A 27,336-nucleotide genomic window follows, 5' to 3' on the forward strand; every position below is an offset into this window, starting at 1 on the left:
CCTCTACTGCAGCAGCTTAAGTCCTATCTCAGTACAACTCCCTATTAACACCCTTCCCTTACCTGCACGAAGGCAGCACGTACTTACCCCTCTGTCATAGCTGTCTGCGCGCTCAACTTTCCATGAAAGGTTTTCAATCTCAGCCTCCAGCTGAGCCTGCTGGTATTCAAACTGTATGGGCAGAGCAGGAAGGTCAAAAGGAGAGGGGGCTGTAGCCGGGCAGGGCCTGCAGATGGAGGGTACATGCAGCACCTCAGGCTCCAATTAGCAACTGACAAGCCTGACACTGTCCTCTGCGTACCTGCTACTCTTTATGCCCAGAGCTGGAAAGCAACATCCAAACAGCTTCCAGAAGAGGAGCAAATGGCAAAGGAACATTTGCCTTTCACCACCAAAGGAAGACAGAAAAATTAAAGCCACAGGAGAACATGTCCCAAAACACTGGGACACAGATACTGTAAAAGTTAAGTTAAAATAGATATTCTCAAGACATTGTATTTATTCAATGTTTTACTTTCCATCAGACATCTGGCTAATCAAAAGCCTTAAAATCAGGGGATAGGGATGCTATCTTAGTTGGTGAAGTACCTGCCCAGGATGTACAAAATCTTGCGTTCGTTGCCGGTACTGCATAAGCTGGGTATGGTGGTACACACCATACCCAACACTGAGGAGTATCAGATGTTCAAGGTCCTCCTTGGTTAGTTAACAAGTTTGAGGCCAGCCTGGGCTACATGAAACCCTACCTTTAAAATAACCAACCAACCAACCAACCAACCAGGAAAAAAAAAAAAAAACCCTTTGAAAAAGCAAACTATTTAACCTATGTGGTGGTACATGCCTGTAACCCCAGTACTGGAGGGAGAGACAGGAAGATTTTTAAGGTCAAGGATACTTGGGCTATCCATTCTTTTTTTTTTTTGAGACCCAGAAAAAAAGAAATCAAATTCTCTGATTTAGTAACTATACACCCGAGGAATAAAATGTTATACATGAAGACTTTCCTGTCTTATTTGTGACAGTGAAAGCGGAAACAATTGTCGTCTCAAATAATGATACATTAAGGCAATACATAAAGAGCATTTATGTGAAGAATTATTAGTATTATTATTATTCAAAGTGGTAAAAGGTGAGTTCTAACACAGGATAAGCTTGAAATAATAAAAAGTGTTATACTCATGTGTCTTTGTGTTTTGTTTTTGAGATAAGGAATAGCTGTGTAGTCTAGGCTGGACAGAAAACCCACAATCCTCTGGAAATGGATTACTGGGGTTATAGTGTGTAACCATGCCCAACTCTGTGGTTTCTGGTGCTGGAATGGAATCCAGGAACCCACATATGCTCTACCACAATGCTATACTTCCATAGCATTAATTTTAAAGGCTAGAAAATGCTAACTGTGATCATTTTCCTTGGTGGGACAATGAATGATAAAAATGCTGTTTTCCAACATTTAAGTAAGATATAAACATTATGTTGGCGGACTGCAGGTAGCAGTGGTACACACCTTTAGCCCCAGCACTTGGGAGGCAGAGGCAGGTGAATCTTTATGAGTTTGAGGCTAGCCTTGTCTACAGAGTGAGTTCCAGGAAGGCTACACAGAGAAACCGTCTCAAACAAACAAATGACAAAACAAAGCAAAACAAAAAACTTCATCACCAGCAGAACCAGAAACAACCACATCTAAGAGGAAGAAGCAGAGAAACAAAAAGACAACTCTAATGCAAGGATGTGTATGGCACAGCCACTGGCTATCCAAATGTTCACAGACTTTCTGAGCCAACTGCTGCTTACATATTGCTGTTCGAGGAACCAGGTGTATCTGGCCATTACACAACAGAAACAGAATTTTAAAGTAAGGCAGTTTGATTGTATTCTCCCAATGACAGGTTAGGACCCTATTCACCCTGCAAAGTGCTGGTAAGCATGGGCCCCTCTAAAAGGGCAGGGGAGAGCGGAAAGGAAGCCTCGACTCACCAGCTTCTTCCTGGGACCAGACTCCATGTAGTATGCGTATGGATAGGTGTACTGCAGGGTGTATCGACACTGAGAAAAGAACAACAAGCAGCGTTAGCTGTGATTCTAACTGACCCACCCATTAGGTGGCTCCTACAATTCATACCTGACCATGCAAATGGTGATCTTAGACATGTGGCCAAACAACAGAGAGGACGGACATGAGAACTGAAACAAGAATGGCCGCAGAAAAACCATGCTTCAAACTCATTTATGACCACGAGCTGCCTCATGGCTCTTCCACCTCTGAACATCAAAATATGCTTATCTCAGCCAGGAGAGGTAGCTCACACCTTTAATCCCAGAGCTCAGGAGCTAGAGGCAGGCGGATCTCTGAGAGTTCCAGGCGAGCCTGGTCTACATAGGGAGTTCCAGGACAGCCAGGGCTACACAGAGAAACCCTGTCTCAAAAAAATCAAAACAAAACAAAACAAGCTACATGTCTCAATACTTATCAATCATGTATTGTCCTTTCAGTTACTCAGAGATGGGACAAAGGAGAAAAGGATTCTCGTATTCTCTGTTGGCAGTGGCAGTAAACTGACCAGAAATCCCTTGAACATCTAGCAAAGGGCTGGGCCTTCTGGTATGTTCAGCACAGGGAAATGTGGCCCCTATGCAGGTACCAAATTCCCCCTCCTTTCAGAGGTGGCCTCTTACCCTAATGTTTACACCAAACAGGGATTAGTAATGAAAGACTGAGATGGTAGCTACCTTGGCCAACAGCTTGGCAGCATTCTGTAGGTATTGCCAGTCAATCCAAGTTCCCAGATTGTTCATAACCCTCTCTTGAATCTTCTCATGAATCCGCTGGTATGTCTGTGCCTCTAGCTGCAAGCTTTTGTTGTGGTTTTCCCACTACAAAGCAGAGGAAGAAAGACAAACTAACAGAAGTCCCAGGAAGGTAGAGTGTAACAGGAGTATAGGACACACACTGTGGTTGTTGGACCATACCCGCGGATGGCTCTGTTTCATGGAACAGACTTACTATGATCCACAATCCACCACTCAACTAAAGGAATACCAGATTCTTCCCCATTGTCCTGCGCAACTGGAAAGCCACATTTGTAAGAGGAAATACCCAAGCAGAGGCAGGAGCTCCAGTCACTGACTTCCTTATACACACAGCATCCCAGTGGCCTCACCTCAGCAGGCCAAGGGGAAGAAGACTACTCTGAAGGGGCAGGGGTATGCTGAGACACCTACCCTCTCAAAGTAGAACAAGTACTTCTTGAGGGCCTCCCTGGCCTGGGCTTGCTGGCTCTGGTTGACAATGTCAGGATTCTCCTTGTACCGACTGCACTCATAGTACTCACTGCCATGTGTCTTCCAATCTCCTAGACACATCCAGCAGAAGTCTGCACAGAACAGAAGGCAAGTAATTTACCTTCACAAGACAACCACACACTCCTCCAAGGCATAGGCAGAGGAGCAGGATGAAAGGCAACCCGAGGAGAAACTCCCAAGGGGGCCTCTTTACAGATGGGATGTGCAGTTCTCATTCCTAGCATAACTGGCTGTGTCCACAGCTTATCAGAACAGCCAATGGCCTAAGGATTCTCCGTATTTCATGAGCACACAGGCTGTGTGCCTTACTGCTGACCGTGCAAACTCACTGGTAAGCTTGGGCAATGCCATTGTGGAAAGCAAAAATGTGCCCCAAAGAGTCGCACCCGGTCATCTGGCACACACAGGCTGCCCATACAACTCTTGCTTGTCCTAAGATTTTTATACACAAAATTAGAAATAAAAGCTTCTTCCTTTTCTGATGTGTGCGCATCTATGCACACGTACACACGTGGAACGCAGAGGTCAATTCTGAATGCTTGTGTCTCAGTTCCCAACTATCACTTTATTTCATGCTTTTTTTTTTGTCTCTGCCTCTCCAACATTAGAATTATAAGCATGTACCATGATACCAGGCTCTGTCTCCTGCGTTCTGGGGACTGAACTCAGATTGTCATGTTTGTGTTGCAGTAAGGATGTCACTCACTCAGGTACCTTTCCCACCCTTTTCTTTTTGAAAAGATTTATTTATCTATTATATATACAATGTTCTGCCTACATACCAGAACAGGGCACCAGATCTCACTATAGATGGTTGTGAGCCACCATGTGGGTGCTGGGAATTGAACTCAGGACCTCTGGCAGAGTAGCCATCTCTCCAGCCCCCCTTCCCACCCTTTTCAAAGCATGTATTAATATAAAATCTCTTATCTACTCAATAACTCACATGCAGAATTGTGATTCTGTTTCCACAGTGAAGAAGGCAAGAAGACAAAAACCTGAAGTGTGCAAGGTATTCAAATAACAACTGCCCTCTAATGGAGAGAGGCTTATCAGACGTCCAGTATCTAGTCTATGTTCTGTTCCCACCTGTTGGTGGCCAACCGTTTCCCAAGACTCATACTTTAACCTGGTTGCTGACTTTGCGAAAGGGGTCATCAGGACATTTTGGAGAAGGAAAAATCAAATGCAGAGAGCCAAAGTCATTCAGCTTCTTTTCCTTAAAGACTCATCTGACAATGGGCTATACTGTCCCTCAGCTAGACTTGTTTGAAAGGGTAATGTGTGGTCTAGGGCTGCTCTAGTAATGTAATTAGGCAGCAAAGTAGGGACGACAGTTAACTGTTGAGAAATAAGGAAGTGAGGCTTCCTGGGCGCTAGAAATGTTCAGCAGAGTCTTTGTCACTTCCTTTTCTTTCTATGCACCACGGTATTGCTATGAGACCTAAACCGGCTGTAACCATCAGCGCTCAACTGACTCTCCTACCCAGCACACAACATACAATTTTTTTTTTTTTTGGCAGGGAATGTTTCAAGACAGGGTTTCTCTATGTAGCCTTGGCTGTCCTGGACTTGATTTGTAGGCCAGGCTGGCAACTCACAGAGATCCGCCTGCCTTGGCCTCCCAGAATGCCAGGATTACAGGCATGCAGCATTGGGCCCGGCTTACAATTCTTGTAAAAGAAAGAAAAAGCGGGGCTGGAGAGACAGCTGAGTGGTTAAGAGCACTGTCTGCTCTTCCAAAGGACCCAGGTTCAATTCCCAGCACCCACATGGCAGCTCACAACTGTCTGTAACCCCAATTCCAAGGGATCTGACACCTTCACACTAATGCACATCAAATAAAATTAAATAAATTACTAAAAAGAAAGAAAAGAATTTTCAGTACCTTGCAAAAAGAGCAGCAGGCAGAGCAGGAAGCTTGACTACCCACTCTCTTTAAACAGGACACATGCACAGTGCACTACTGAAGTGTGTCATAGACTCCCTCCTTTATACATGCATAGAAAAGGAGAGTATGGGCTTCACAAAGAAAGAGGTTACTACCTTTGACTACCTTCATTCTGTACCACAGGGTCACTGTTCTGACTATCCATAACCTTACTACAGACACTCAGTTATGAAGGGCTTATGGGAATAGCACCAGCACAGGCCCTAACAAACAGAAAATAACTGGGTGTGAATGTGCTCACCTTTAATCCAGCTCTTGAAAGGCAGAAGGCAGATCTGAATTTGAGGCCAGTCTGATTACACAGTTAAAGATACAAGCCAGTCAAGGCTACATAGTAAAACTGGTCTCCAAACAAGCAAACAAACAACAATAAAACTCTAAGAAAACAAATAGAAATGATCAATTTCCTGATTAGAAATGAGGAAATTGTGTGGGAGACTCTCTGAACATAATTTCTTCCTTGGCTGTCCTGGACTCACTCTGTGGACCAGGGTGGCCTCCAACTGGTAGAGACACATCTGCCTCTACCTCTCTGAGTGCTGGGATTATAGGTGTGGGCCACTGTGCCTGGCTCCTGAACATATTTTTAAAAATGACTTATTTATTTTCATTTTATTTGCATTGGTGTTTTGCCTGGATGAACATTTGTGTTAGAGTGTCAGATCTTGGAGTTACAAACAGTTGTGAGCTGCCATGTGGGTATTGGGAATCGAAACCTGAGCCAGGTCCTCGGGAAGAGCAGTTGGTGCTCTTAACCACTGAGCCATCTCTCCAGCGCTTCCTGAACATAGTATTTTTTTAGTATTTATACAGCATTCTGCCTGCATGTGTGTCTCCGAACCACAAGAGGGCACCAGATCTCCTTATAGATGGTTCTGAGCCACCATGTGGTTGCTGGGATTGAACTCAGGACCTTTGGAAGAACAGCCAGTGTTCTTAACCTCTGAGCCATCTCTCCAGTCCCTGAACATAGTTTTAATCTGCAGAAGTTTGATCTGGCAGGAAGGAAAGGGAAACTAGCAATTTGTAGCTAGGTAAACTGGTCTCAATGGATGAAGGACACCCAATTAATTCCTTCTGGAAACTGCTCTGGAAAAAAAACTGATTTTGAACCACAGCAAAGCCATGCACAGCCTTCTCTAACAGGTGTTTGTTAAGGTACCTTAGACAATCCTCTTGAACAACGTGTTTTGGCAAAGAGACTAAAAAACACACGATACCACTGAACTGAGTATGTTGGTACATGCCTGTAATGGACCCAGTTAGGAGACAGGGACAGGAGAATGGCTACAAGCATGAGGCCAGCTAGGCTTATATAGCCACGACCCTGTCCATAAAAGAAAGATAAGGAGAAAAAGAAGTCTTGTGGGATGGCTAAGGATCATGAGTCACACCAAGCTGGACTTTTAACTACATAGAAAAGAGTGTTCCCACCTCTCAAACCAAAAGTTTCTCTTAAGCCAGTGACAGTTATCTTAAGTGATAGTGGCTCCCCTTTATTTTGCTGTTTTGTTGTTATAACTCATTAATAAGTAATGGAGATCAAAGCCCAAGACACATAGGCCATGCCCCTGGAACGGAAGCAGGCCTGGGACTCACCGTGCTTACACTTGGAGCATTGCTGTCAGGGAGAAACAGAAGAGAACACGTTAAGGAAGAATGCTTTGACCAAGGGCTCCATGTCACACATGGCAAACTCCACATGCTTCTGCTCACCATGTGATTGCAGCCGCCATTCTTTTCAATGCAGATGTTGCACTTGGGACACTGAGGAGACAGAAGGGCGCCATTAGGCTCACAGATCATCAGCCCCGGTCTAAAAAACATTACACAAAACTCCAGGCACCCGTGCCCAATAACTCATCGCAAGCACTTCAGGAAGGAGTGTCTCACTTAAATGTGACAGGTCGCTGAGGCTAGAACAGCAATTTAAGGAAATGAGGTCAGCACACTTGATTCTGAAATAATTCGAGTGTCAGCTGAGCCCCACTAAATCCTCTCCATCTGTCCTTGCTATGATGACACTCAGATTAAGCCCAGGCTGAGGCAGCAGAAGGCCTGCCTGCTGGGAGAACGGTCACTCTGGACTAAATCTTGATCAGCTTGCTTGGACGCTGGCTTCCAAAAGAGGGAGCAGAAACTACCTTAAAACTCTGCTCACTTGAAAAAGGCCAGCAACCATAAGCAGCAAGACAGGGACTAGACTGACATGGAGCCTACATTAGGGTCAAGCGGCCTATGCATGATTCCATGTGAGTTAGTGAGAGATTGAACAGGGAACAATAGATCCTTCCCCCACGATAAGCTTTAATGGATATCGAGAACATCTGGACTTGTGTTACAGTCTTGCTACTTATGAGCTTTGTCAATTAACTACTTCATTCTCAGTACTATCAAAGGTTGGTACATAGTCAATAAAAATTAGTGTGTTTTCGTAATTCTGCTTTGGTTCAACGTTTCTAAGTACTTCGGAATCTTATTAAGATAAATGCATCTGGGGCTGAGATGGCTCAGCATTTGATATTGACATGGGGGAGCAGGGTTCAATTCCTAGCACCACATGGTGGCTGAAAATCTTAACTCCAGTTCCAGAGTAGCCAAAAGACATACATGTGGTGCACATACATACATTCAGGCAGAACATTCATACATATAAAGTAAAAAATATATAGATTATGTTTTTATTTTGAGACAGGGTCTCTCTACATGTCACTTTGACTGTCCTAGAACCCAATATGTACACCAGGCTGGCCTCAAACTTTCAGAGACCCACCTGCCTCTGCCGTGCTAGGATTAAAGGTGTGAGCAACAATGCCCGGTTCTAAAAAAATTCTTTTAGAATAAATGTATCCAAGGATAAAAATTGATGAAACTAGCTGGGCGCAGTGGTGCCCATCTGTAATCCCAGTACTTGGGGAAGCAGAGGCAGGTAGAACTGGTCTACAAAGCAAGTCTAGGACAACCAACGATACACAGAGAACCCCTGTCTCAACCCCACCTCCCAAACTGATAAAACTATACTAGGTATGGCTGAGTGTCCAAAGTCCCTAGTAAGAGCCCTAGCCTCTGTGCTCTGCTCAGACAGCCAATCTTCAGGGAGAGCTCTGGCCAGCGTTACTTAGAAAAGATCCATTAAAGGTAACACACAGTCCTTACGTCTTTAGTGTGAGCACTAATGTAGTTAGCTGTTTCAGAGTCGTCTGCACACTTGGTGAGCCATTTCCGGATTGTGGCGCAGTCTGTGGGGGCGTGATACATCTGTCGACACTTGAAACTTAAAATTGGAAAAGAAACACATTCAAATATTCAAGTCAGGGTTTAATGCTTTAAAATCCTGAATTAGAGCTTTAGGCAAAATAACTTCTTGAAGTCTTTGGCACTTAACTCACCTAGGAGTATTATGAACACATTACAAATGCTTCAACTTGAGCCTGAGTCACGCTTTTAACAGGCCCACACGAAGTTTCTCCTTAAACATCTTAGATGGTATTAACCCTTCCTGAAAGGAGTCAAATGGAGCACAGCTTCCTTCCTTCCTATTTTTTTTTTTTCTTCTTTCTTTTCCCTTTTAAGGTGCTGGGGTGCTGGGAATTAAAACTCAAGGCCTTGAACTTCACTATAGAACTACATTCCCACCCCAAGGCCAGGTTTTTTGTTTTGCTTTTACTTCCAGAGTACGAGCATGAGCCAACATGTTTGGCTTATGTGGTGAGATTAAATCCAGGGCAAAGCACTCTATTGACCGAGTCACCTCTTTAGCCAAGAGCTCAGCTCTCTGAAAGGCAAGTGAGGTACTCTGAGGAGCACCTTAATTCACGTATAAGAGAGGACTGAGACTTAGGGGGACTTCTCTATACCTCTGGCCAGATGTGCACATAGGATGCACAAATGCTGAACGTGTAAAACCTTAGGTGCCCTATTACACCTGACAAGAATTGGAGCGGGCACACACCTTTAATCCCAGTACTCTGGAGGCAGAGGCAGATCTTGAGTTCAAGGCCAGCCTGGTCTACAGTGAGTTCCAGGATAGCCAGGGCTACACAGAAAAACCCTTTATCAATACCCCAACCCTTAAAAAGAGAGCAAGGATTTGTGCTTTCAACTTCCTTTTGTACAAGGCATCAGTAAAGGTTGGCAGGCAGCAACTATTCAGCTGTCACCTTTTGGTGGGGCTGAAAGGCAGGAGATAAGCATACCCTTTTATTGTGGAGTTCCTTTGAAGCCAGATCATCAATCTTCCAGGGAGGAGCAATTAGGACAGACCTAGATCTAAATTATGGGTCTGTATAAAGTGATCTTTTGCCAGAATAGCCATATTCTGAATTTAAATTCTTCTCCAGCTCTGCTATTTACCTTGTTCCTTGTTTCCTCATTAGAACACAAGGCGACAGAGCCAATCCCGCAGTTGTGATAATGCAGGGGGAATGGCTGGACAGAGGCTTGCCACTTGGAAAGTTTTGGCTATGCCTATGGAATTTACTGAATGAGGAGAACCTCAGATGTAGAATTCACTCATGAATCACAGTTTTATACAAGTTAACCAGTGCCAGCGGGGTGGCACATGAAATCAATCTTAGCACTAATACCAGCTCTTAAAGGGCAGATCTCTTTGAGTTTGAGGATAGCCTGGCCTACAAAATAAGTTCCAAGTTAGCCAAAGTTACATAGCAAGACCTTGTCTCAAAACAAAAAAATATAGCTCAGTTGACAGCATGCTTGCCTAGCATGCACACAGGCTTGAGTTCAACCCCGAGCACCTCATACACTGGGCATGGTGGTGCAAGTCTGGAATCCTAGCACTGTAGAGGCAGAGGGAAGATCACCAGATGTTCATGGCCACCCTTGGCTATACTTTGAATCTAAGGCCAGCCTGAGCTAAATGAGATCTTCCTTAAAAAGTAAAAATAAATTTAAATTTAAAAGTTACCTAAGGAAAGTTCAAAACAGAAAAACATGAAGATGTTAAAGTCATGTGTAACTTATCAGCAAAGGCAGACATCTCTGGGTCATGAGTGTAGCATAAACCTAACATATTCTCCAGGAATCTGCCACTTCCTCGTCTTCGGAGCCTGTCCATTTATCAAAAGTACCCGAGGAACATGAGATGCTGGCACAAACCTGGCCACCTGGAGCAGAGTACTCTTCTACAACAGATACTCCACCTCTCCCAGCCCTGTCCTCTCACATGCAGCAGTGCTCTTTGGAGGAAGATGGGCCATGAGCCCAGGACTGCTCAGCACTCACTCCCTCTTACCAGAAGACCTCGTTGCACCGATTGCACTGCACTCGGCGAGCTCTAGGTTCCTGTACCCGAATAACCATGGGGCAGTCTGCACCAGGGCACAGCTGGAGCTGGTAATGACTCTGTGAATACACCAAAGGGAAACAACGAGGAGATCTTCTAATTGTTGTCTCTCAAGCAGACTGCTCAAGTGCCTCTGTACTTCCAGCTGCAGACTTACACTAAAATCTAGGATGGATGTTGTGAAGAACAGACATTAACTAATTACTGTAGAGAATCTGTTTAGCCTTAAACAGAGAGCCACTAGCTCAGTTGTTCTGCAAGAAGGTGGCTGGGTGCAGATGTGTGCCTGGACTCCAGCTACTGAGCTACTTGGAGGAGTAAGGCAGAAGCACTGCTGGAGCCCAGGGAGCTGAACCACAGGCAGCCTGCTCAACACAGGGATAACAGGGCTCAGAAAAAGATGAGAACACAGCTGAGGGGCTGGCGAGATGGCTCAGAGGTTAAGAACTATTCTTCCAAAGGTCCTGAGTTCAATTCCCAGCAACCACATGGTGGCTCATAGCCATTCATCTACAATGAGATCTGGTGCTCTCTTCTGGAGTGTTGGCACACATGCAGGGAGAATACTATATACATAATAAATAAATCTTAAAAAAAACAAAAGAAGCAAGAGAAAACACAGCTCAGTTACCTGTGTATCTAACAGTTCAAGAGCTCAAAGATCCTCAATAATCTACTCAAGGCAATAAACACTGCAATGAATAAAGCCTTGTGTTTGTCCTGCATGTACATCAGACAACAACCAAACCAACAAGCCTTTACACTAAATCATAATAGACAGAGATGAAAATTATGCTGCACAGGTAGCCTAAAAAGAGAAAGGAATTTAAAACTAATCATGCTGGAATCCTGAACAAGTTTTCATACTGCTCAAAACCAAAACCAAAACAAAACAGCCCTTCTCTAGGCTGATTTCAGAAAACCAATTGGAACAGCAACTCTTGAGCTACGCCTGACCTGTGCTCACACCCTCACTTAAGATGGCTTGCTCAGCTTGCTTAATCATTTGTGCGTGTTTGGGATGACTGTCCAGATTATGGAGGTGAAAAACAAGACTCAGGCAAACTAATGAGCAAGTAATCTCATAACAAGGAAGTAACAGATCTGGGACTTAAACAGTGGTTTTTCTCACAGCAAGGTCTTTATTATATATATTTTTTTATATTAAGTTATATGTCTACGGTGGGACACGAGTAGGTATGTGCATGAAGGTGCCTGGGGAGACCAGAAGACGGGGTCAGGTCTGCTGGTGCTGGAGTTACAGATAGAACAAGAGTGCCGAGAACTAGCTCAGGCCTTCTTCAAGACTCTCCAGGCCCATGACCTATGTTTTACCACCCACCACCTAATGGCAGCTGTATAAGGTAGGTCAGGAGATAGAGGGTAAGAGAAAAGGGCTGTTCATACCTCTACATAGTCCCTAAAGAGGTAGCGCCTGTATTTATCTCTCAATTCTTCGTTGGGAAGCAAGGGAAATACAAAGTCCTCTGGTGTTCGGAGTGGACAATCCTGAGCCATACACGAGACTCCTATTGAACAAAGACAATGTGATGGACAAGCATACTGCAAAAGACACAACGTGTTTACCCACTAGGTTTAGCCAACAGATTTTGATTTCCTATAGAAAACCCACTGTTCAAAAATTTATCAAGAACTCATTCAAAGAGAGAAATTAATATATTTTCATAGTAATTTAACAAAGATACTGTGTCCAATTACCCACAAGTAACACTAAATAAAATCATAGCATTGGATGTAGTGGCGCACACCTTTAATCCCAGTATTGGGATTCAGGTCAGCTAGGGCTATCCAGTGAGACCTGGTCTCAACAAGCAGAAGCAAACACAAACAAACAAAATTAGCAGGGTGTGGTGATACACGCTTATAATCCCAATCTTCTGGGAGGCAGAGGCAGGAGGACTCCTGTGAGTTTACAAAGGGAGTCCAGAACAGCCAAGGCTAATGGAGAAACCATGTCTCAACAAACAAACAAACAAACAAAAAATTAACAACAAATAATTCTGAACACAATGATCAAATCTGATATAGGTTACATTATACAAACACCGGTAGAGGGAATCAGGCATGGTAGGCAGCTCAAAGGAGAGTTTTATTTTGTTTTGTTTTTTGGTTTTTAGAGACAGGGTTTCTCTGCTTATCTCTGGCTCTTGTAGAACTAGCTCTATAAATCAGGCTGACCTCAAACTCAGAGATCTACCTACCTCTGCCTACTGAGTACTGGTATTAAAAGTGTGCACCACCAATGCCTGGTTAAGAACAAGTTCACTTAAAGGTGAGAAAAAAATTACCTTTTACCACACCAATATGTGTGAAGCCTTTAATTTTCTTATTTTGTTGGAGACTACTGAAAACTTTATTATTATTTATTTATTATTTAGACTGTGCTATTATTTAGACTGATGCATTTAGAAACCATTAGATCTGAATATAAAAATCTGTCAATCTTAGAAGAAATGTTTACTTAAGTATATGAAAACACAGAGTGAAAGACAAATATTTTAAGGCTGGAGAAATGACTTAGCAGTTAAAAGCACTTAATGCTCTTTCAGAGAACCCAGGTTCCAGTCCCAGAACCACATGATAATCACAACCAGTTTCAGGGGATGCCACGCCCTCTGCTGACCTCTGAAGGAACTGAGCACACACATGGTACAGAGTGACATGCAGACCAAACAAATTATCAAATGAATAAGTATAATTTAAGAACTTTTCTAAAAACCATTTCTTTGAGAGCCATATTTAGTTTGGTGCAGACTCACCTACACCAACACCATCCTTGACCAGCACTGAACAATGCTGCTCCCAGCAGCTTCGGCAAAACTGATGCTGGCAGGCCAGAGAGAGTAGGTTTTCCTTCCGAACAAACTGCATACACACTGCACAGTGGTGAGGGGGATGGGTTGTGGGAACCTAGAGAGAGAAAGATGTAGCCACATAAGGCAAAGACTCTCAACATCAAATTCAGATAAAGGTTCTGAAAGGCTGAACTGTAAAGGTTCTCACAGCTCACACCGCAGTTTGTCAAGGATAGTGGTTTTCCATATAAATCTGTCCAAACCAAACAGACTATCTTCTAGAGTCCTCTGATACTTGTTTTTGCAGAAGACCTGGGTGAGGTTCCCAGCGCCCACATGGCAGCACATCCCCATCTCCAACTCTCGTTCCAAGGACTCAGTGGCCTCTGCTGGCCTCTGCCCTGATCAGGCATGCATGTAGTACACAAGCACACATGCAGGCAAAACATTCATACATGTAAAACAAAATAAATGACTGTCTTAAAAACAAATGAAACATCAGCCATGGTGGCACATGCCTTTAATCCCAGCACTGAGGAGGCAAAGAGAGGCCGATCTCTGGAAGTAGCTGGGTCTACATAGCAAGACCCTGCTAAAAATAAACAATAAACTGGGTGGTTTGAGGCCAGCCTGGTCTACAAAGTGAGTTCCAGGGCAGCCAAGGCTACACAGAGAAACCCTTTCTCAAAACAACAAAAAGCAAACAAAATACACACACAAAAAAGCCCCCAAAACAACAAAAATACAACAACAACAAAAAACAAATTAATTAAATAAATAAGAATAATAAAAGATTTTAAAAAATTAAAAACAAAGGGGAGATTTAGGAGCAAAATAAGGATCTTGGGCATTTCACATAGCACAAAACAAAGCTGGTGCTAACATTGCAAGCCACAGAGATATTCAAAGCTATGGATATTCAAAGAAGCCTCATTCAGGCAGGAAACACTCACATGTTTTGATGGATTAGGCTGAACTCGAGCCTCAACAAGCAGCTGAGCAGAGTTAGACCTGTACCTAGAAAACCAAAAGGCAGAAATATAGAGAATCAGAACTGAAGGTGTGTTGTGGCCACATCAAAGTGTCTTTGACATTGTCAGCCAACGGAATGTGTCTAAAATACTAGCATTTAGCAATCTGAGTCAAGCCTATTCTACACAGTGAGTCTGAGGTTACAGCTAATGGTTTCTTTATTGAACCAAGATTTTTTTTCTATCTCAATACAATTTTGGGAGGGGGATGGTTTTGAGATACGGTTTCTATATAGCCTTTGCTGTCCTAGAACTCATTCTGTAGACCAGGCAACCTTGAACTCACAGAGATCCAGTCTGCCTCTGCTGCCCAAGTGTTGGGATTAAAGGTGTGTGCCACTACCACCTGACCAAATATTCTTAGTTTTGCTTTTTTTTTTTTTTTTTGGGGGGGGGGGTATAGGCAAGATAGACTAGGTTGTCCTTGAACTGTCACACATCTGTCTGCCTCTACTTTCCAAGTACTGAAATTGAAATTGAAGGGGTGTGCCACCATGCCCAGCTGTTTTGTTTGTTAATATTTATTTAATGTGTATAGATGTTTTATTCCCATATATGTATATTCACAATATGCATGCCTTTGTGCCATGTAGGCTAGGAGAGGGCACTAGATCCCCTGAAACTTGAGTTACAGTCAGTTGTAAGCTGCCATGTGTTGCTATGTGCTGAATATGGGTCCTCTGCAACAACAATAAGTACTCTTAACCACTGAATCACGTCTCCAGCCCTCAAAAAGACTTTTTTGAGACAGAAAAATGTTTGCTGATAAGAAAATAGTAAAAAATGCAACCATATTAAATACAAAGCTGAACAATGCATACAGCATAATTTTATGTTTATCAAGTTGTAAAATCATACAAATAAAAAATACATAATTAAAAAGAAAACAAGACTATAAAAAGTATGGGATAAGAATACAGCTCAGTGCTTAGCATGTACAAGGAACTGAGTTTGATGCCTGCACTACATTATCCTTGGTGGCACATATATGTAATTTCAGTACTCAAGAGACAAAAGGAGTTACCATGTCCAACTTGAAGATATTTTTGATTGTCAAGGACTTGAGAATGCTAACTCTATTGACAGTGGTAGGTAAAGCCCAGAGGTGCTGCCAACTTCCTATTCCTATTATGCAATAGCACCCCGTAACCAAATAATTATCCACTATGGTCAAGCCTGGTAGCAAAGATCTGTATTCCAAGTTACTTCAGACATAGGGGCAGGCAGATCACAAGTTAAAGGTCAGCCTGGGCTACAGTGAGACTTAGGGTACCTAGACAACTTAGCAAAATCCTATTTCAAAATGAGGGGTAAAAGGGGTTATGGTTCAGTGGGAAAGCATTTGCCTAGTACATCAAAAGTGCTAGAGACATGTTCTATCACACCCAACAATTTCTCAAAGTTTTTTATTTTTATTTTTTGCGGGGGGGGGGGGGGGGGGGGGGGGGGGGGAGGAGGAAGAAGAGGGTTGGTCTATGTACATAGACACAGAAGTTTTTTAACTAAACCCGTTGCCAAAAAAATAGGCTTAAAAATATCTGAAGCATCTGTATAGTAACAAAATACTATACTAGCAATAAAGCTGAAATAGAAGGGTATGCTGGGATAATATGCTCAAAGGATATAAAATATGATCAAGTATTTTAGAAGTACACTGTGTGTGTGTGTGTGTGTGTGTGTGTGTATGTGTGCGCGCACGCATGTGTGCATGTGAGTGAATGTGAGTACACTCCAAAATGTCAACAGCAATCACAGTGGGTGGTCAGACATTGAAAGATGTTATGGCCAATTTCATCTTTCACTGAACATCTAACCCATGTCTAGGATACAAGCTGGCTACTTTTTATGTCAATTTAACACAGGCTAGAGTCACCTGACAGGAGGGAATTTGACCGAGAAAATGCTTCCCTAACATCAGGCTGTAGGCCTGGTAATTGCACACTTCCAATCCCAGCACTCAGAGGCAGACAGGAGTCTGGTCTACACAGTGAGTTCCAGGACAACCAGAGCTATGTAACAGCGGTTTCAAAAACAACAGAAGCAAAAGATCAACCTGTAGGCAAGCCTGTACGGCATCTTCTTAATTAGTGATTGATGGTGGAGGGCCTAACCCCTGTGGGCAGTGACAGCCCTGGGCTCGTGGTCCTGGGCACAAGGGAGCCAGCTGAGCACCTGAGCACATGTCTGTAAGCAGCATCCCTCTATTATGACCTCTGCATCAGTTTGGCCTTTGGGTTCCTGTCAGGTTCACACGTGACAGGCTTGGCTTTCTTTAATGGACTGTGATTCAGGATATGTAAGTCAAATAAACCCTTTCTTCCCCAAACTGGCTTTTAGTCATGATCTTTCATCAATCACATCACAGTGGGTAGGCAGAGAAGGATGCTATGGTAATTTCCACCTCTTTTCCCCTGAATATCTTACCTGTCCAGAATCTCTGAGACTTGCCAGTGGAAATTAACTAATATAAGTTTTGCAACTGAATGAGATACCTGTAAGAAACAATAACAACAACAAAACAACAAATTTTAACTGTAGTCTCTCATAGTGCTCAACAGTTCGAGAAATGTAAACACAGGTCCACATTTTTTTGTAAGCTTTGTCTTTGAAGTTAATTTCTTGTATTAGTTGTTTTATATACATCTCTTGTTCTTGGTCTTTGTTTTCATTAACGTTTCCTAAAAAGAAATTAAAAACTCTTCACTAGAAACTGAAGCAAAACCACCCTTTCTATAGTAATTCAAAACGTGATATAGAGGCAGGGAGTAGTACACACCCTTAACCCCAGCACTCAGAGAGGCAGAGGCAGTCAGATCTCTGTGAGGCCAGCCTGATCTACAGAGAGAATATAGGAGGGCCAAAGCTACAGAGAGAAACACTGTCTTGAAACAAACAAACAAACAAAAACGAAAAAAGTGATACCCAAAATAACTAAGAGAGCTTCCCGAATGGGTTCCCAATGTGACATATGTTCTCCTGTGCTACCCTACAAGGTCACAAACACAGAACGTGCTTCTAGTAGCACATCCTCAGGCTTCAACTTCCTGATTTATACTCTGTAAACAATAAAATAAAAACATTTAAGGTCAGATGTGGTAGCATATAATTTTAATGTCAGCAGGTGAATTTCTTCTGAGATCAAGATCAGCCAGATCTAAAAAGCAAGTTTCAGGCCGGCCAGGGCTACACAGTGAGACCCTGTCTCAAAAATAAAGCTGGGCACGGTGGCACATGCCTGTAATCCCAACACATCGAATCTCCAAATAATGCTTAAAGGTAGTTTACCGTTTTTCAAGAAAGGATTTCTCTGTGTAGCTAGCTAGACCTGGCTGTCCTGGAAACTTGTTTTGTAGATTAGGTTGGCTTCAAATTCACAGATTCACCTGTGTCTGCCTTGCAAATGCTGGGATTAAAGGTGCACACCCACCAAGTTGGTCTTTTTTTTTTTCTTTCTTTCTTTTTTTTTTTTTTTTTTAAAAGACAGAGTTTCCCTGTGTAGGGGTCCTGGAACTCAACTTTGTTCAGGTTGAGTTGAATTGACCAGGTTGGCATTGAATTCACAAAGATCCAGTGGCCTCTGCCTCCGAGTATTGGGATCAAAGGCATGTGCAACCACTGGCCAGCTCTACCTGGTTTGTCTTAAAAACCAGTTTTAAATTTCTGAATTCACAAAATTCAACATGCCTCAACATTTATAGACAGTTGTTCGTGCTGTCTTACACATTTTTTTCTGGTCTCTATATACGGCTCTGGCTATCAAAAAGCCTCAAAAGATGATGAAAGTTACTGTAAATTCTTCCTCCTAAGGAAATGAGAGAGGATACATACATGCACTCACTATTAGGTTATCAAGATATTAAAAATAGCATATATGTTCAAGAAAATGAGCCTGATAAATAATATGTAACAGATCATATGTTACAACAATGCAATGGACAACAAGAGACTTATTGAAAAGAATGCTATAGTTATTGACACAAAAAGGTTTGTATGCATGTGTGTGTGAGAGAGAGTGCATCTCACATAACCTAGGCTGACCTCAAACTTGCTATATAAGGATGACCTTGAATTTCTGATTCTTCTGCTTTCACTTCTTTAATTCAGTAATCCCAGATGTGTGCCACCAGGCCCAGTTTATGCTCAGAGCTTTGTATATGATGGGCAAGCACTGAACCAACTGAGCTATACTGCATTCCCCAGAAGTTCACACTTCAATATTAGGTTAAAGAAGCAGGGAGGAATGCAGTGCTCGCTGGTTAGGGGACATAGTAAGTGGAGCAAACTAACTGTAAAACATCTAAAGTGTCAAGGATGGGGGGGGGCAAAGGCTGAGATTTTTTGGAGGCCTAGATCAGGCAGGTTTTCCAGAGAAAGCATAGGTTATCAAGAAGGTGCTACCGAAACATGGAAAGCCAGGAGATAAATACCTCAGGATAGACATCACTGTGATCTGGGACTGAGACCTTGTGCAGCAGCCACCTGTAAGGTAGAGCCTACCTGGCTCACAGAGAAGAACTTTAGCAGGGAAGACCAACAAATGACCCCAGATCTGGAGCACAAGTCACTCATCCCGGAGACTAAACAGAGCATATCCGAGAATAATGCCATTATCAAAGGCCTTTCAATTAGAGAGCGCTGTCCTGTCCAATAGGCCAAACACATCTGGAGAAAACTGAGGATGTAAGAGTCCTACTACTCTTCCATGAAACCAGAAGACCATGCACACTGCTAAACAATTTTCCTTCTCAGGCCTAGAGGCTTCAGGCCAAGGTTCCTAAATAATGGATAGTAATGTCTTTTAACTATTGCCATAATTTACCTCAAGAGACACTATGACAAAATGAAGTGATATGTAAGCTATTTTCTTTAAATTTTAGTAGCAGCATAAATGCAGCTGTTAAGTACCAAGTTTGTTTCATTTTTAGATGAGGTCTCACTACTTACTGGCCTAGAACTTTTATGTAGAAGAGGCCACCTTCCCACTCACATATATTCACCAGCCTCTACTCTCTGAGTACTGGCATTACAGATGTATGCCACCATGCTGGCTTTTCTCCCCACCTTAGGGGTTCTTACTATGTAGTCATGCTGGTTCAAACTTATCTTTTTGCCTTAGTCTACCATGTGCTAGGATTATGAACTACATTCTTCTAAGCTTCTGGGAGTGTACAGTATGGGATGGGGGCACGGTGCGCATACAGTGGCCAGAGGACAACTTGTAGAGTAGGTTTCCTCCTTGCTGGAACCTTTTGCTGTTTCATTTACTCAACTTATTCCCCTTTCTTTTTTCTTTCATCCTCACTTATTTATTTATTTAATAGTTGTTTTTTGTTTTTTCCCAGACAGGGTTTCTTTGTGTAGCCTTGGCTGTCCTGGACTCGCTCTGTAGACAAGGCTAGACTTGAACTCACAGAGATCCGCCTGCTTCTGCTGGGATTACAGGCATGTGCCACCTGCCCAGTTCTGATTCCTTGATTTCAACATGAATAACCACAACAAAGCCTGAGAATTAAGCACAAGAGGAAGAGTTCACTGACACTGACACATGGTTCTGTTGGAGGCAGAAACTGACTGAGTAGAAGTCTGTACATATCCTAGCAGTTGAGTTTTGGCAGGGGCTGGAGAGATACCAACGGTTAAGAGCACTAAGGCACTTGCTGCTCTTGCAGAGGACACAGGTTCAGCTCCCAGCACTTACACTGTGGTTTATAACTGCCAATAACTCCAGTTCCCCTCTGGACCCCTCTGGATTCAATGGACACCAGGCACAGACCTATACATACAGACAAAACTCACACACATAAAATAAAAATAAATAAATCACTTGAAAAGGAAAAAAAAAGGCTAGCACTTAAAATAAACTGACAGTGCCTGGAAGTGGTGACTCTGGCCTTTAATCCTAATTACTGGGAAGCAGGAGTAGGCAGCGCTATGAGTTTGTCAGCCTGTTCACTATGTTGAGTTCCAGGCCAGCTAGGGCTAAATAATGAGTTTGTTTCTCAAAACAAACAAACAAACAACAAAAAATCACCACCCAAAGCAAAAAACAACAAAGGCCAGGCAGTGGCAGTGGTGGCACAGGCTTTTAATCCCAGCACTTAGGAGGCAGAGGCACACTGATCTCTGAGTTTGAGGCCAGCCTGGTCTACAAAGTTCCAGGACAGCCATGGTTACACAAAGAAACCCTGTGGGAGTTGGGGAAGGGTGACAACAAAAACAAAGAACAAAAAATATCCCACCAATAAAAAAAAAAAAAAAAAAAAAAAAACTGGAGATACAGTTATTAAGTGCAGAAAGGCAAGAATATGTTAATACACTCAAAGCAGCAGAACAGGACGAAGTAACCCCCCACTAGCCTTCTGCTTCCTGAGTTATCCATAGGGCCTAAGAAAAAGTACCTACGTTATGTCCACAGTCTGCAAACAATAGAGACTCTGCATTTATAAGCCACTATGAATCTGACAGAATTCTAAAACCATTAATTCACATAATTGTGGCAAAACTGAATCTCATTCAATAAGACCCACAAGGAGGAGCTATACTAGTGATTATCAACCTTCTTAATACTGTGACCCTTTAATATAGTTAGTGAACCCCAACCATAAAATTATTTAATTGCTACTTCATAATGGTAATTCTGCTACTATTATGAACTATAATGTAATTATCTTCAGTTTTTTTGATGACCTTAGGTGACTCGTGACAAGTAACTTGACCCCCAAAGGAGACTAACCCACAGACTGAGAGAGCAGGTATCACCAACCCCTCCAGGGAAAGCACCACAGGGATGGAAGATTATAGTTCTTTTTTTAAAAAAATATTTTATGTATTTACTATTTACACAGAATACCTGCATGTGTGCCTGCTTGCCAGAATCTTCCTTACGGGAGATTCAATTCCTAGCTAAGTAGCTGAATTTACTTTAGAGTCATCAAACATTGTCGAAGAATTTAAGCCACATTAAATGCGTATGGTGGTCTGAATGGGCACAGCCCCCACAGACTCATGTGTTTGAGTGCTTGGCCACAGGAAGTGGTACTTAGGAGGTATGGCCTTGGAGGAAATGTATCCCTGTCACTATAGAGGCAGGTTTTGAGGTCTTACATGCTCAAGCTTCACGCAGTGTGGCACCTGGTCTCCTATTGCCTGCCCATCCAGATGTAGAACTCCCAGCTCCTTCCCCAGCACCATGTCTGCCTGCACCCCACCATGTCTCCTACCGTGACGATAATGGAGAAACCTCTGATACTGTGAGCCAGCCCCAATCAAATGTTTTCCTTCATAAGAGCTGCCATGGTCATGGCGTGTCTTCACAGCAACAGAAACCCTAACTAAGACAATATAAAGATCAGCCTCAGTTCAAACAGGTGAGTTTCCTTATGAATCAACCAATATTCATACCACTGCTTTTTAACCCTCCAAAAATGTATCAATTTACTCCAAACCCTTTAAGAGTCAATTCTCCTGGGGGCTGGAGAGAGAGCTCAAACGTTAAGAGCACTTGTTCTTGCAGAGGTCCTAGATTCCATTCCCATCACCCAAATGGTGGCTCACAACCACCTCCCAGTTCCAGGGATGATACTCTCTTTTGGCCCCCTAGGGAAACCACCACCACCACACACATACACGCACACAAGCAAAACATGTACATAAATTTAAAAAAAATTTGTTTTCACTCTATTTTTAGCTAAATACAGAGGAGTGCTTGCCAGTATGGTAGCACGCCCCCCTCATCCCAGCATTCAGGAAGCAGACAACAGTCAGTCTCTGTGAGTGACAGGCAAATCTGGTTTACATAGCAAGTTCTAGGACAGCCAGAGCTACATAGTGAGACCATGTCTTAAAAGAGAGAGACAGAGAAGACAGATATACAAGACATCACACACACACACACACCCAGACTAGCCTCAAATTCATTAGGTAGCCAATTCTAGCCTGAACCTCCTGCCTCTACTTCCTGAGGCCTGGATCACAGTTACATGTCACCCTACTTAACTTTAAAACTGGACTTAATGCATTTTGTTTGTTTTTTTAGGGGGATTCTCACTATGTAACCTGGGCTAGCCTTGAACTTATACAGATACACTTGCCCCTGCTAGGATAAGAAGCCTATGCCATCATTTCCTGCTTTTGCTGATGTGGTTTTTGTTTTGTTGATACTGTCCAGGAACTCAGGGTTGCTGCTACTTATTTATACCAATAGCAATCCAGGCTGGTCTACTTTCTAGTAGCTGAGGATGTCCTTGAACTCCTGGTCCTCCTGCTTCTACCTCATCTAATTTATGAGACCACAGCCAGGGCTTCATGAATGCTGGAATAGTTACTCTACTGAGCCACAACCTCAGCCCTAAACTAGGCATTTATTTAGCATTTACCATGTACCCAATAACTGTGTAGGAATGGGAGAGAATGTTGGCTACTGTTGAACAACAAACCATCCTTAAACTAGAGAATAAAAACACTACCTGAATTTGTTATCATATTCAGTATTAAGAAAGTAGCAAGATAGCACTCTCACTTAACATTATGTATGTGTGTCCGAGACAAGAAAAAGAAATGAGACAAAGATCAGAAAAGAAGAAACGTTCAATGTATTCCTACATAAAATAACTAAGCAGAAAATCCTTAAGGCATCTAAAAAAGTATTAGAACCACCCAGTGATAGAGAAACTACAGCCTTTATATAATGCAGAGAAGAAGAGCCACCTCAGAACACAGTCTGGCCCCTTCCTTCTTTTATTTTTTTTTTCTCTTCCTCTATCTCCCTTCCCCTTCTCTCTTTAAGACAGGGTTTCTCTTTATAGTCCTTGCACTTGCTGTGTAGACCAGGCTAGCTTTATACTCAGAGATCCACCTGCTTCTGCCTTCCAAGTGCTGAAGTTAAAGGAGTATGCCACCATTCCTGGGTAGTTTGGCAATTTCTTAACATGTGAAACATACATTTGCCAGATGGCCCGGCAACCCTGCCCCTAAATATCTATACCTAGACAGGAAAAAAAATAAAAGCAATGTTCATATTAAATCCAGGGCATGGATGATTATAGCAACATAGTTTATAACAGCCACAAGTCAGAAACAGCTAAATGTCTATAAAACGGACACATAAACAAAATGTGTATCTAAACTATGAAAATCATTACTTGGCAATAAAGAGAACCCATTAATGGCATATAATACAGATGAACCTTAAAATAGCAAGAAGCAGGCAATAACAGATGACATGTTGTATGACTTGATTTACATAACATTCTAAAAGAGGCAAAATTTCAGAAAAAAAAACTAGTTGCTTGGAGCAAAATGTGAGGACTGATTGCAGACATAAGGAACTTCTGGGGTGAAAGAAATGTTTCAAAGCTGGGATTGTGTCAGGGTGTGGTGGTGCATAGCTTTGAGCACAGCACTGAGAGCCAGAGGCAGATGGATCTCTGGGAGTTCAACACCAGCATGGTCTACAGAGTGAAACCTGGTCTCAAGAAACAAAACAAAGCTGGACAATGGTGGAACACTTGGGAAGCAGAGGCAGGCAGATCAAGCTAGCCAGATCTATACAGAGGGAGTTCCAGGACAGCCAAGTCTACACAGAGAAATGCTGTCTCAAAAAATCAAAACAAAACAAAACAAAATTTCCCACCAACAGTACCAAGTTCATGGTAATTGTTAAACAGATGTATAAATTAAAATTGTTGAACATATATATAATAGAGTATTTTAAAACTGGATATTTATTCCTATATGAAATTTATATAAAGTAAAGATGGGCATGATAGCATGCATCTATAGTCCTAGTACTTAGGAGACAGAGGCAGGAGGGTTCCTATGAGTGTGAGGCTAGCTTGAACTACTTCACTGTACCAAGCCAGCCAGGACTTTATATAAAGCTGATATTAAAAAGCAAAACAGAAGCTGGTATGGCATACCTTTAATCCTAGTACTTGGGAAGTAGGGTCAGGCGGATCCCTGAGTTTAAGCCTAGTCTATAGAGTGAGTTCGAGGACAGCCAGGGCTATACAGAGAAACCCTTTTCTCAAAAACACCCAAACAAAACAAAACAGTGTGAATATTGTTGAGCATCATGGGGCACACCTACAATACCAGCAGGAGATAGGACGATCAGAAGAGTTCAAAGTCATGGTTACACAGCAAGTTCAACAACAGCCTTGTCTCAAAAACAAAACAGTGACTTAAAAAATTGGTTGGGCCCATAAGATATCTGTAAAAGTGAGTGATCACACTACCCAAGCTGCAAGAACTGAAGTCAATCCCTGGAAAGCATGGTGGAAGGGCAGAACTGATTCTTACAAGCTACCTTCAGATCGCCATAGGTACAACCACACATCACACATAATACATAAAATTAAGAGATATGTTCAAGGAAAGATAAGACATACCTATGTGCCTTACATTTTTTAAATAAAAGTTATAAGACTGACCTTGGATGGGAACTATGGAACTAGAAACCTCTAGAAACTACTACTCCCCATACAGGAATCAAGAAGGAGGCAGCTACTTCTGAACATATTAAAACTCCCCCACAGACAGCATACAGAACCATTATCTAGTTGCTTAACAATTTTCTTGTTTATTTGTTATTATTTATTAACTTTGTATCCCAGCTGTGGCCCCCTCCCTTGTCTCCTCTCAATCCCACCCTCCCTTCCTCTTCTCCCCCTATGCCCCTCCCCTAGTCCACTGATAGGGGAGGTCCTCCTCCCCTTCTGTCTGACCCTAGCCTATCAGGTCTCATCAGGACTGGCTGCATTGTCTTTTTCTGTGGTCTGGCAAGGCTGCATCCCCAGGGGGAGGTAATCAGAGAGCCAGCCACTGAGTTTATGCCAGAGACAGCCCCCCCTTTAAAAATTTTTTATTAATTATGTATACAGTGTTCTGTGTGCATGTACACCTGTAGGCCAGAAGAGGGCACCAGATCCCATGATAAATGGGTATGAGGCACCATGTGGTTGCTGGGAATTGAACTCAGGACCTCTGTAAGAGCAACCAGTGCTTTTAACTTGAGTCATCTCTCCAGCCTGTTATTTTTCAAGACAGGGTTTCTCTGTGCAGCTCTGGCTGTCCTGGAACTCACTCTGTAGACCAAGCTGGCCTCACCTCTGCCTGGTTTAATAATTTAATGTCTGGCTGTGACTACTGACCTTTTAAGGACAGTACTGAGCCCATGCAGGAAGATGAGAAAAATAAACAAGATGAAGTCTAGTTATACTGAATAAACAGTAAAAATCTGTGCCTTACTGGATACTTGGATGACTACAGTGATCATTAAGATGTGTGGAGCTGCGGGTTACAGGGTAGCAACATGCACTACTGACTGTGAAAACAGAGATGCTGTCACACACACAAGGAGAGGCTAGAACTTCCTCCAAAGACAGTGACTGTTGTCAGTCCTATGCAGACACAGCTGGTAAAGCGCTTCCAGTACTACAGTAGGCTTGCTGTTTATGAGGACATCTGGTCAGCATTCTTACAGGAGACCAAAAGACTCATCAAAGCAGAGTGCACACACCGCTTTTACGTTTGATTTCTTCTGAATGCTGCTAACGAATTCAATTCAAGTTTCCTTTGCCTTTGTCTTGTCCTTCTATGTTCATTCTTTTAAATTCTTGCTACAGCAACCACTATTCCAAAGAATTAGAGTGTACATATTCCCCAGGACACAAGTGTGACCCTGGCACACTCAGTAACAGCTAAGAAGAGAAGAATTACCATTACATACACATTTAACTTTTTCACAGTATTCAAAAAGAACTTGCATTTCTAATACTTTAGCAAAAAGATGTTTATATGCATTATCACTTTATTTTATTTATTTATTTGGGTTTTTTTCAAACAGGGTCTATATAGATCAAGCTAGTTTTGAATCCGGATCGTTCTGCTTCTGGCTCGAGTGCTGGGGCTGAAGGCGTATGGCATCAAGCTTATCCTAGTTTAGATTTTTTTTTTAGACGGTCACTGTTATTAGAGCCATGTACAACCACATCTGACATGAATTTTTTTACTTATCCTCAAAATTTAAGCTTTCCCTTAAGATTTTGTATAAAACACTAATTTTTATTTTTCTAAACGTTTAGCTGGGCATGGTGGTCCAAATCTTCAATCTCCACACTGGAAAGCAGATCTCTGTGAGTCTAAGACCAAACTGGTCTACACAGTGAGTTCTAAGACAGAGCTACATAGTGAGAGGAAGAAGGCAATGACCAGGATGATGACAACAATCACCACCATGGAGACTAGAGAGATGACAGTGTTTAAGTGCAAAGGACCTAAGTTCAATTTCCAGCAACCATCAAAAATACAGTTAAAGAAGAAATCAGGTACAGCCTATCTATCTTTCCTGCTTTTCTTCCCTTTTTTTCCTGAGCCCTCAAAACCTTTAACAAAATAGATCAGATGCTGGTGGGGACCTTTCCTTACAGCTTGAAGAAAGTGAGGACATTTCTTGTTGTCATTACACTATACAATACTCTGCATTACGTATAGGTCTCAATCGAATACAGCACCTCCAGATCTTTATTTTAGAAAACCTTTAGCTACACATGTCAAAAGGACTGTTTCTGATCATCAGCACTTCCCAAAGAAACAGGCAAACATCTAACATCCTTTACAGTCTGTGCTTACACAGGAACTTGAAGGGTCACCTCCTTAACAGACTTTCAAAGATGTTCAGTAGGTCTACTCGGTGATACTATGTTACAGTGGTTCCTAAAGAAGTAGGCAGCAGAAGTCAAGTTTTCCTTTCTGATTTTAAAGAATTAGTAAATGGGCCACCACTCAATTTTATTCCTGCTTCACAAGCAAGGTTGGTGGACAAGGAGCAGAGACCGCAGGGAAACTCAGTATTTAGTTATACATCATTAAAATTTCCTCACTGAGATGTAATGACATCGACACAAAAATACTTTAGTTGCTATTACCAGT

The 27,336-nt window shown here is 42.4% G+C and overlaps 1 protein-coding gene across 4 annotated transcripts in view; it reads right to left on the reverse strand.

Moving 5' to 3' along the window:
- Positions 1-27,336, reverse strand: part of Arih2 (ariadne RBR E3 ubiquitin protein ligase 2) — a 59,910-nt gene that overhangs the window by 2,333 nt on the left and 30,241 nt on the right. For 3 of the 4 annotated variants that reach the window (XM_055629926.1, XM_055629925.1, XM_055629928.1), the window contains 12 exons: positions 16,831-16,898; positions 14,329-14,392; positions 13,340-13,490; positions 11,967-12,088; positions 10,509-10,618; positions 8,411-8,528; positions 6,971-7,021; positions 6,854-6,875; positions 3,223-3,374; positions 2,731-2,874; positions 1,978-2,046; positions 88-171 (listed from right to left, as the gene is read on the reverse strand). In XM_055629926.1, the coding sequence (XP_055485901.1) occupies positions 88-171; positions 1,978-2,046; positions 2,731-2,874; positions 3,223-3,374; positions 6,854-6,875; positions 6,971-7,021; positions 8,411-8,528; positions 10,509-10,618; positions 11,967-12,088; positions 13,340-13,490; positions 14,329-14,392; positions 16,831-16,898 (1,155 nt within the window). Of the gene's footprint in view, positions 1-87; positions 227-1,977; positions 2,047-2,730; positions 2,875-3,222; positions 3,375-6,853; positions 6,876-6,970; positions 7,022-8,410; positions 8,529-10,508; positions 10,619-11,966; positions 12,089-13,339; positions 13,491-14,328; positions 14,393-16,830; positions 16,899-27,336 lie in introns of those variants that run through there. The other variant, XM_055629927.1, reaches the window with a different exon arrangement.

Source organism: Psammomys obesus, unplaced genomic scaffold (assembly GCF_907164565.1).
Source record: "Psammomys obesus unplaced genomic scaffold, mPsaObe1.curated_primary_1811, whole genome shotgun sequence".
Taxonomy (NCBI): domain Eukaryota; kingdom Metazoa; phylum Chordata; class Mammalia; order Rodentia; family Muridae; genus Psammomys; species Psammomys obesus.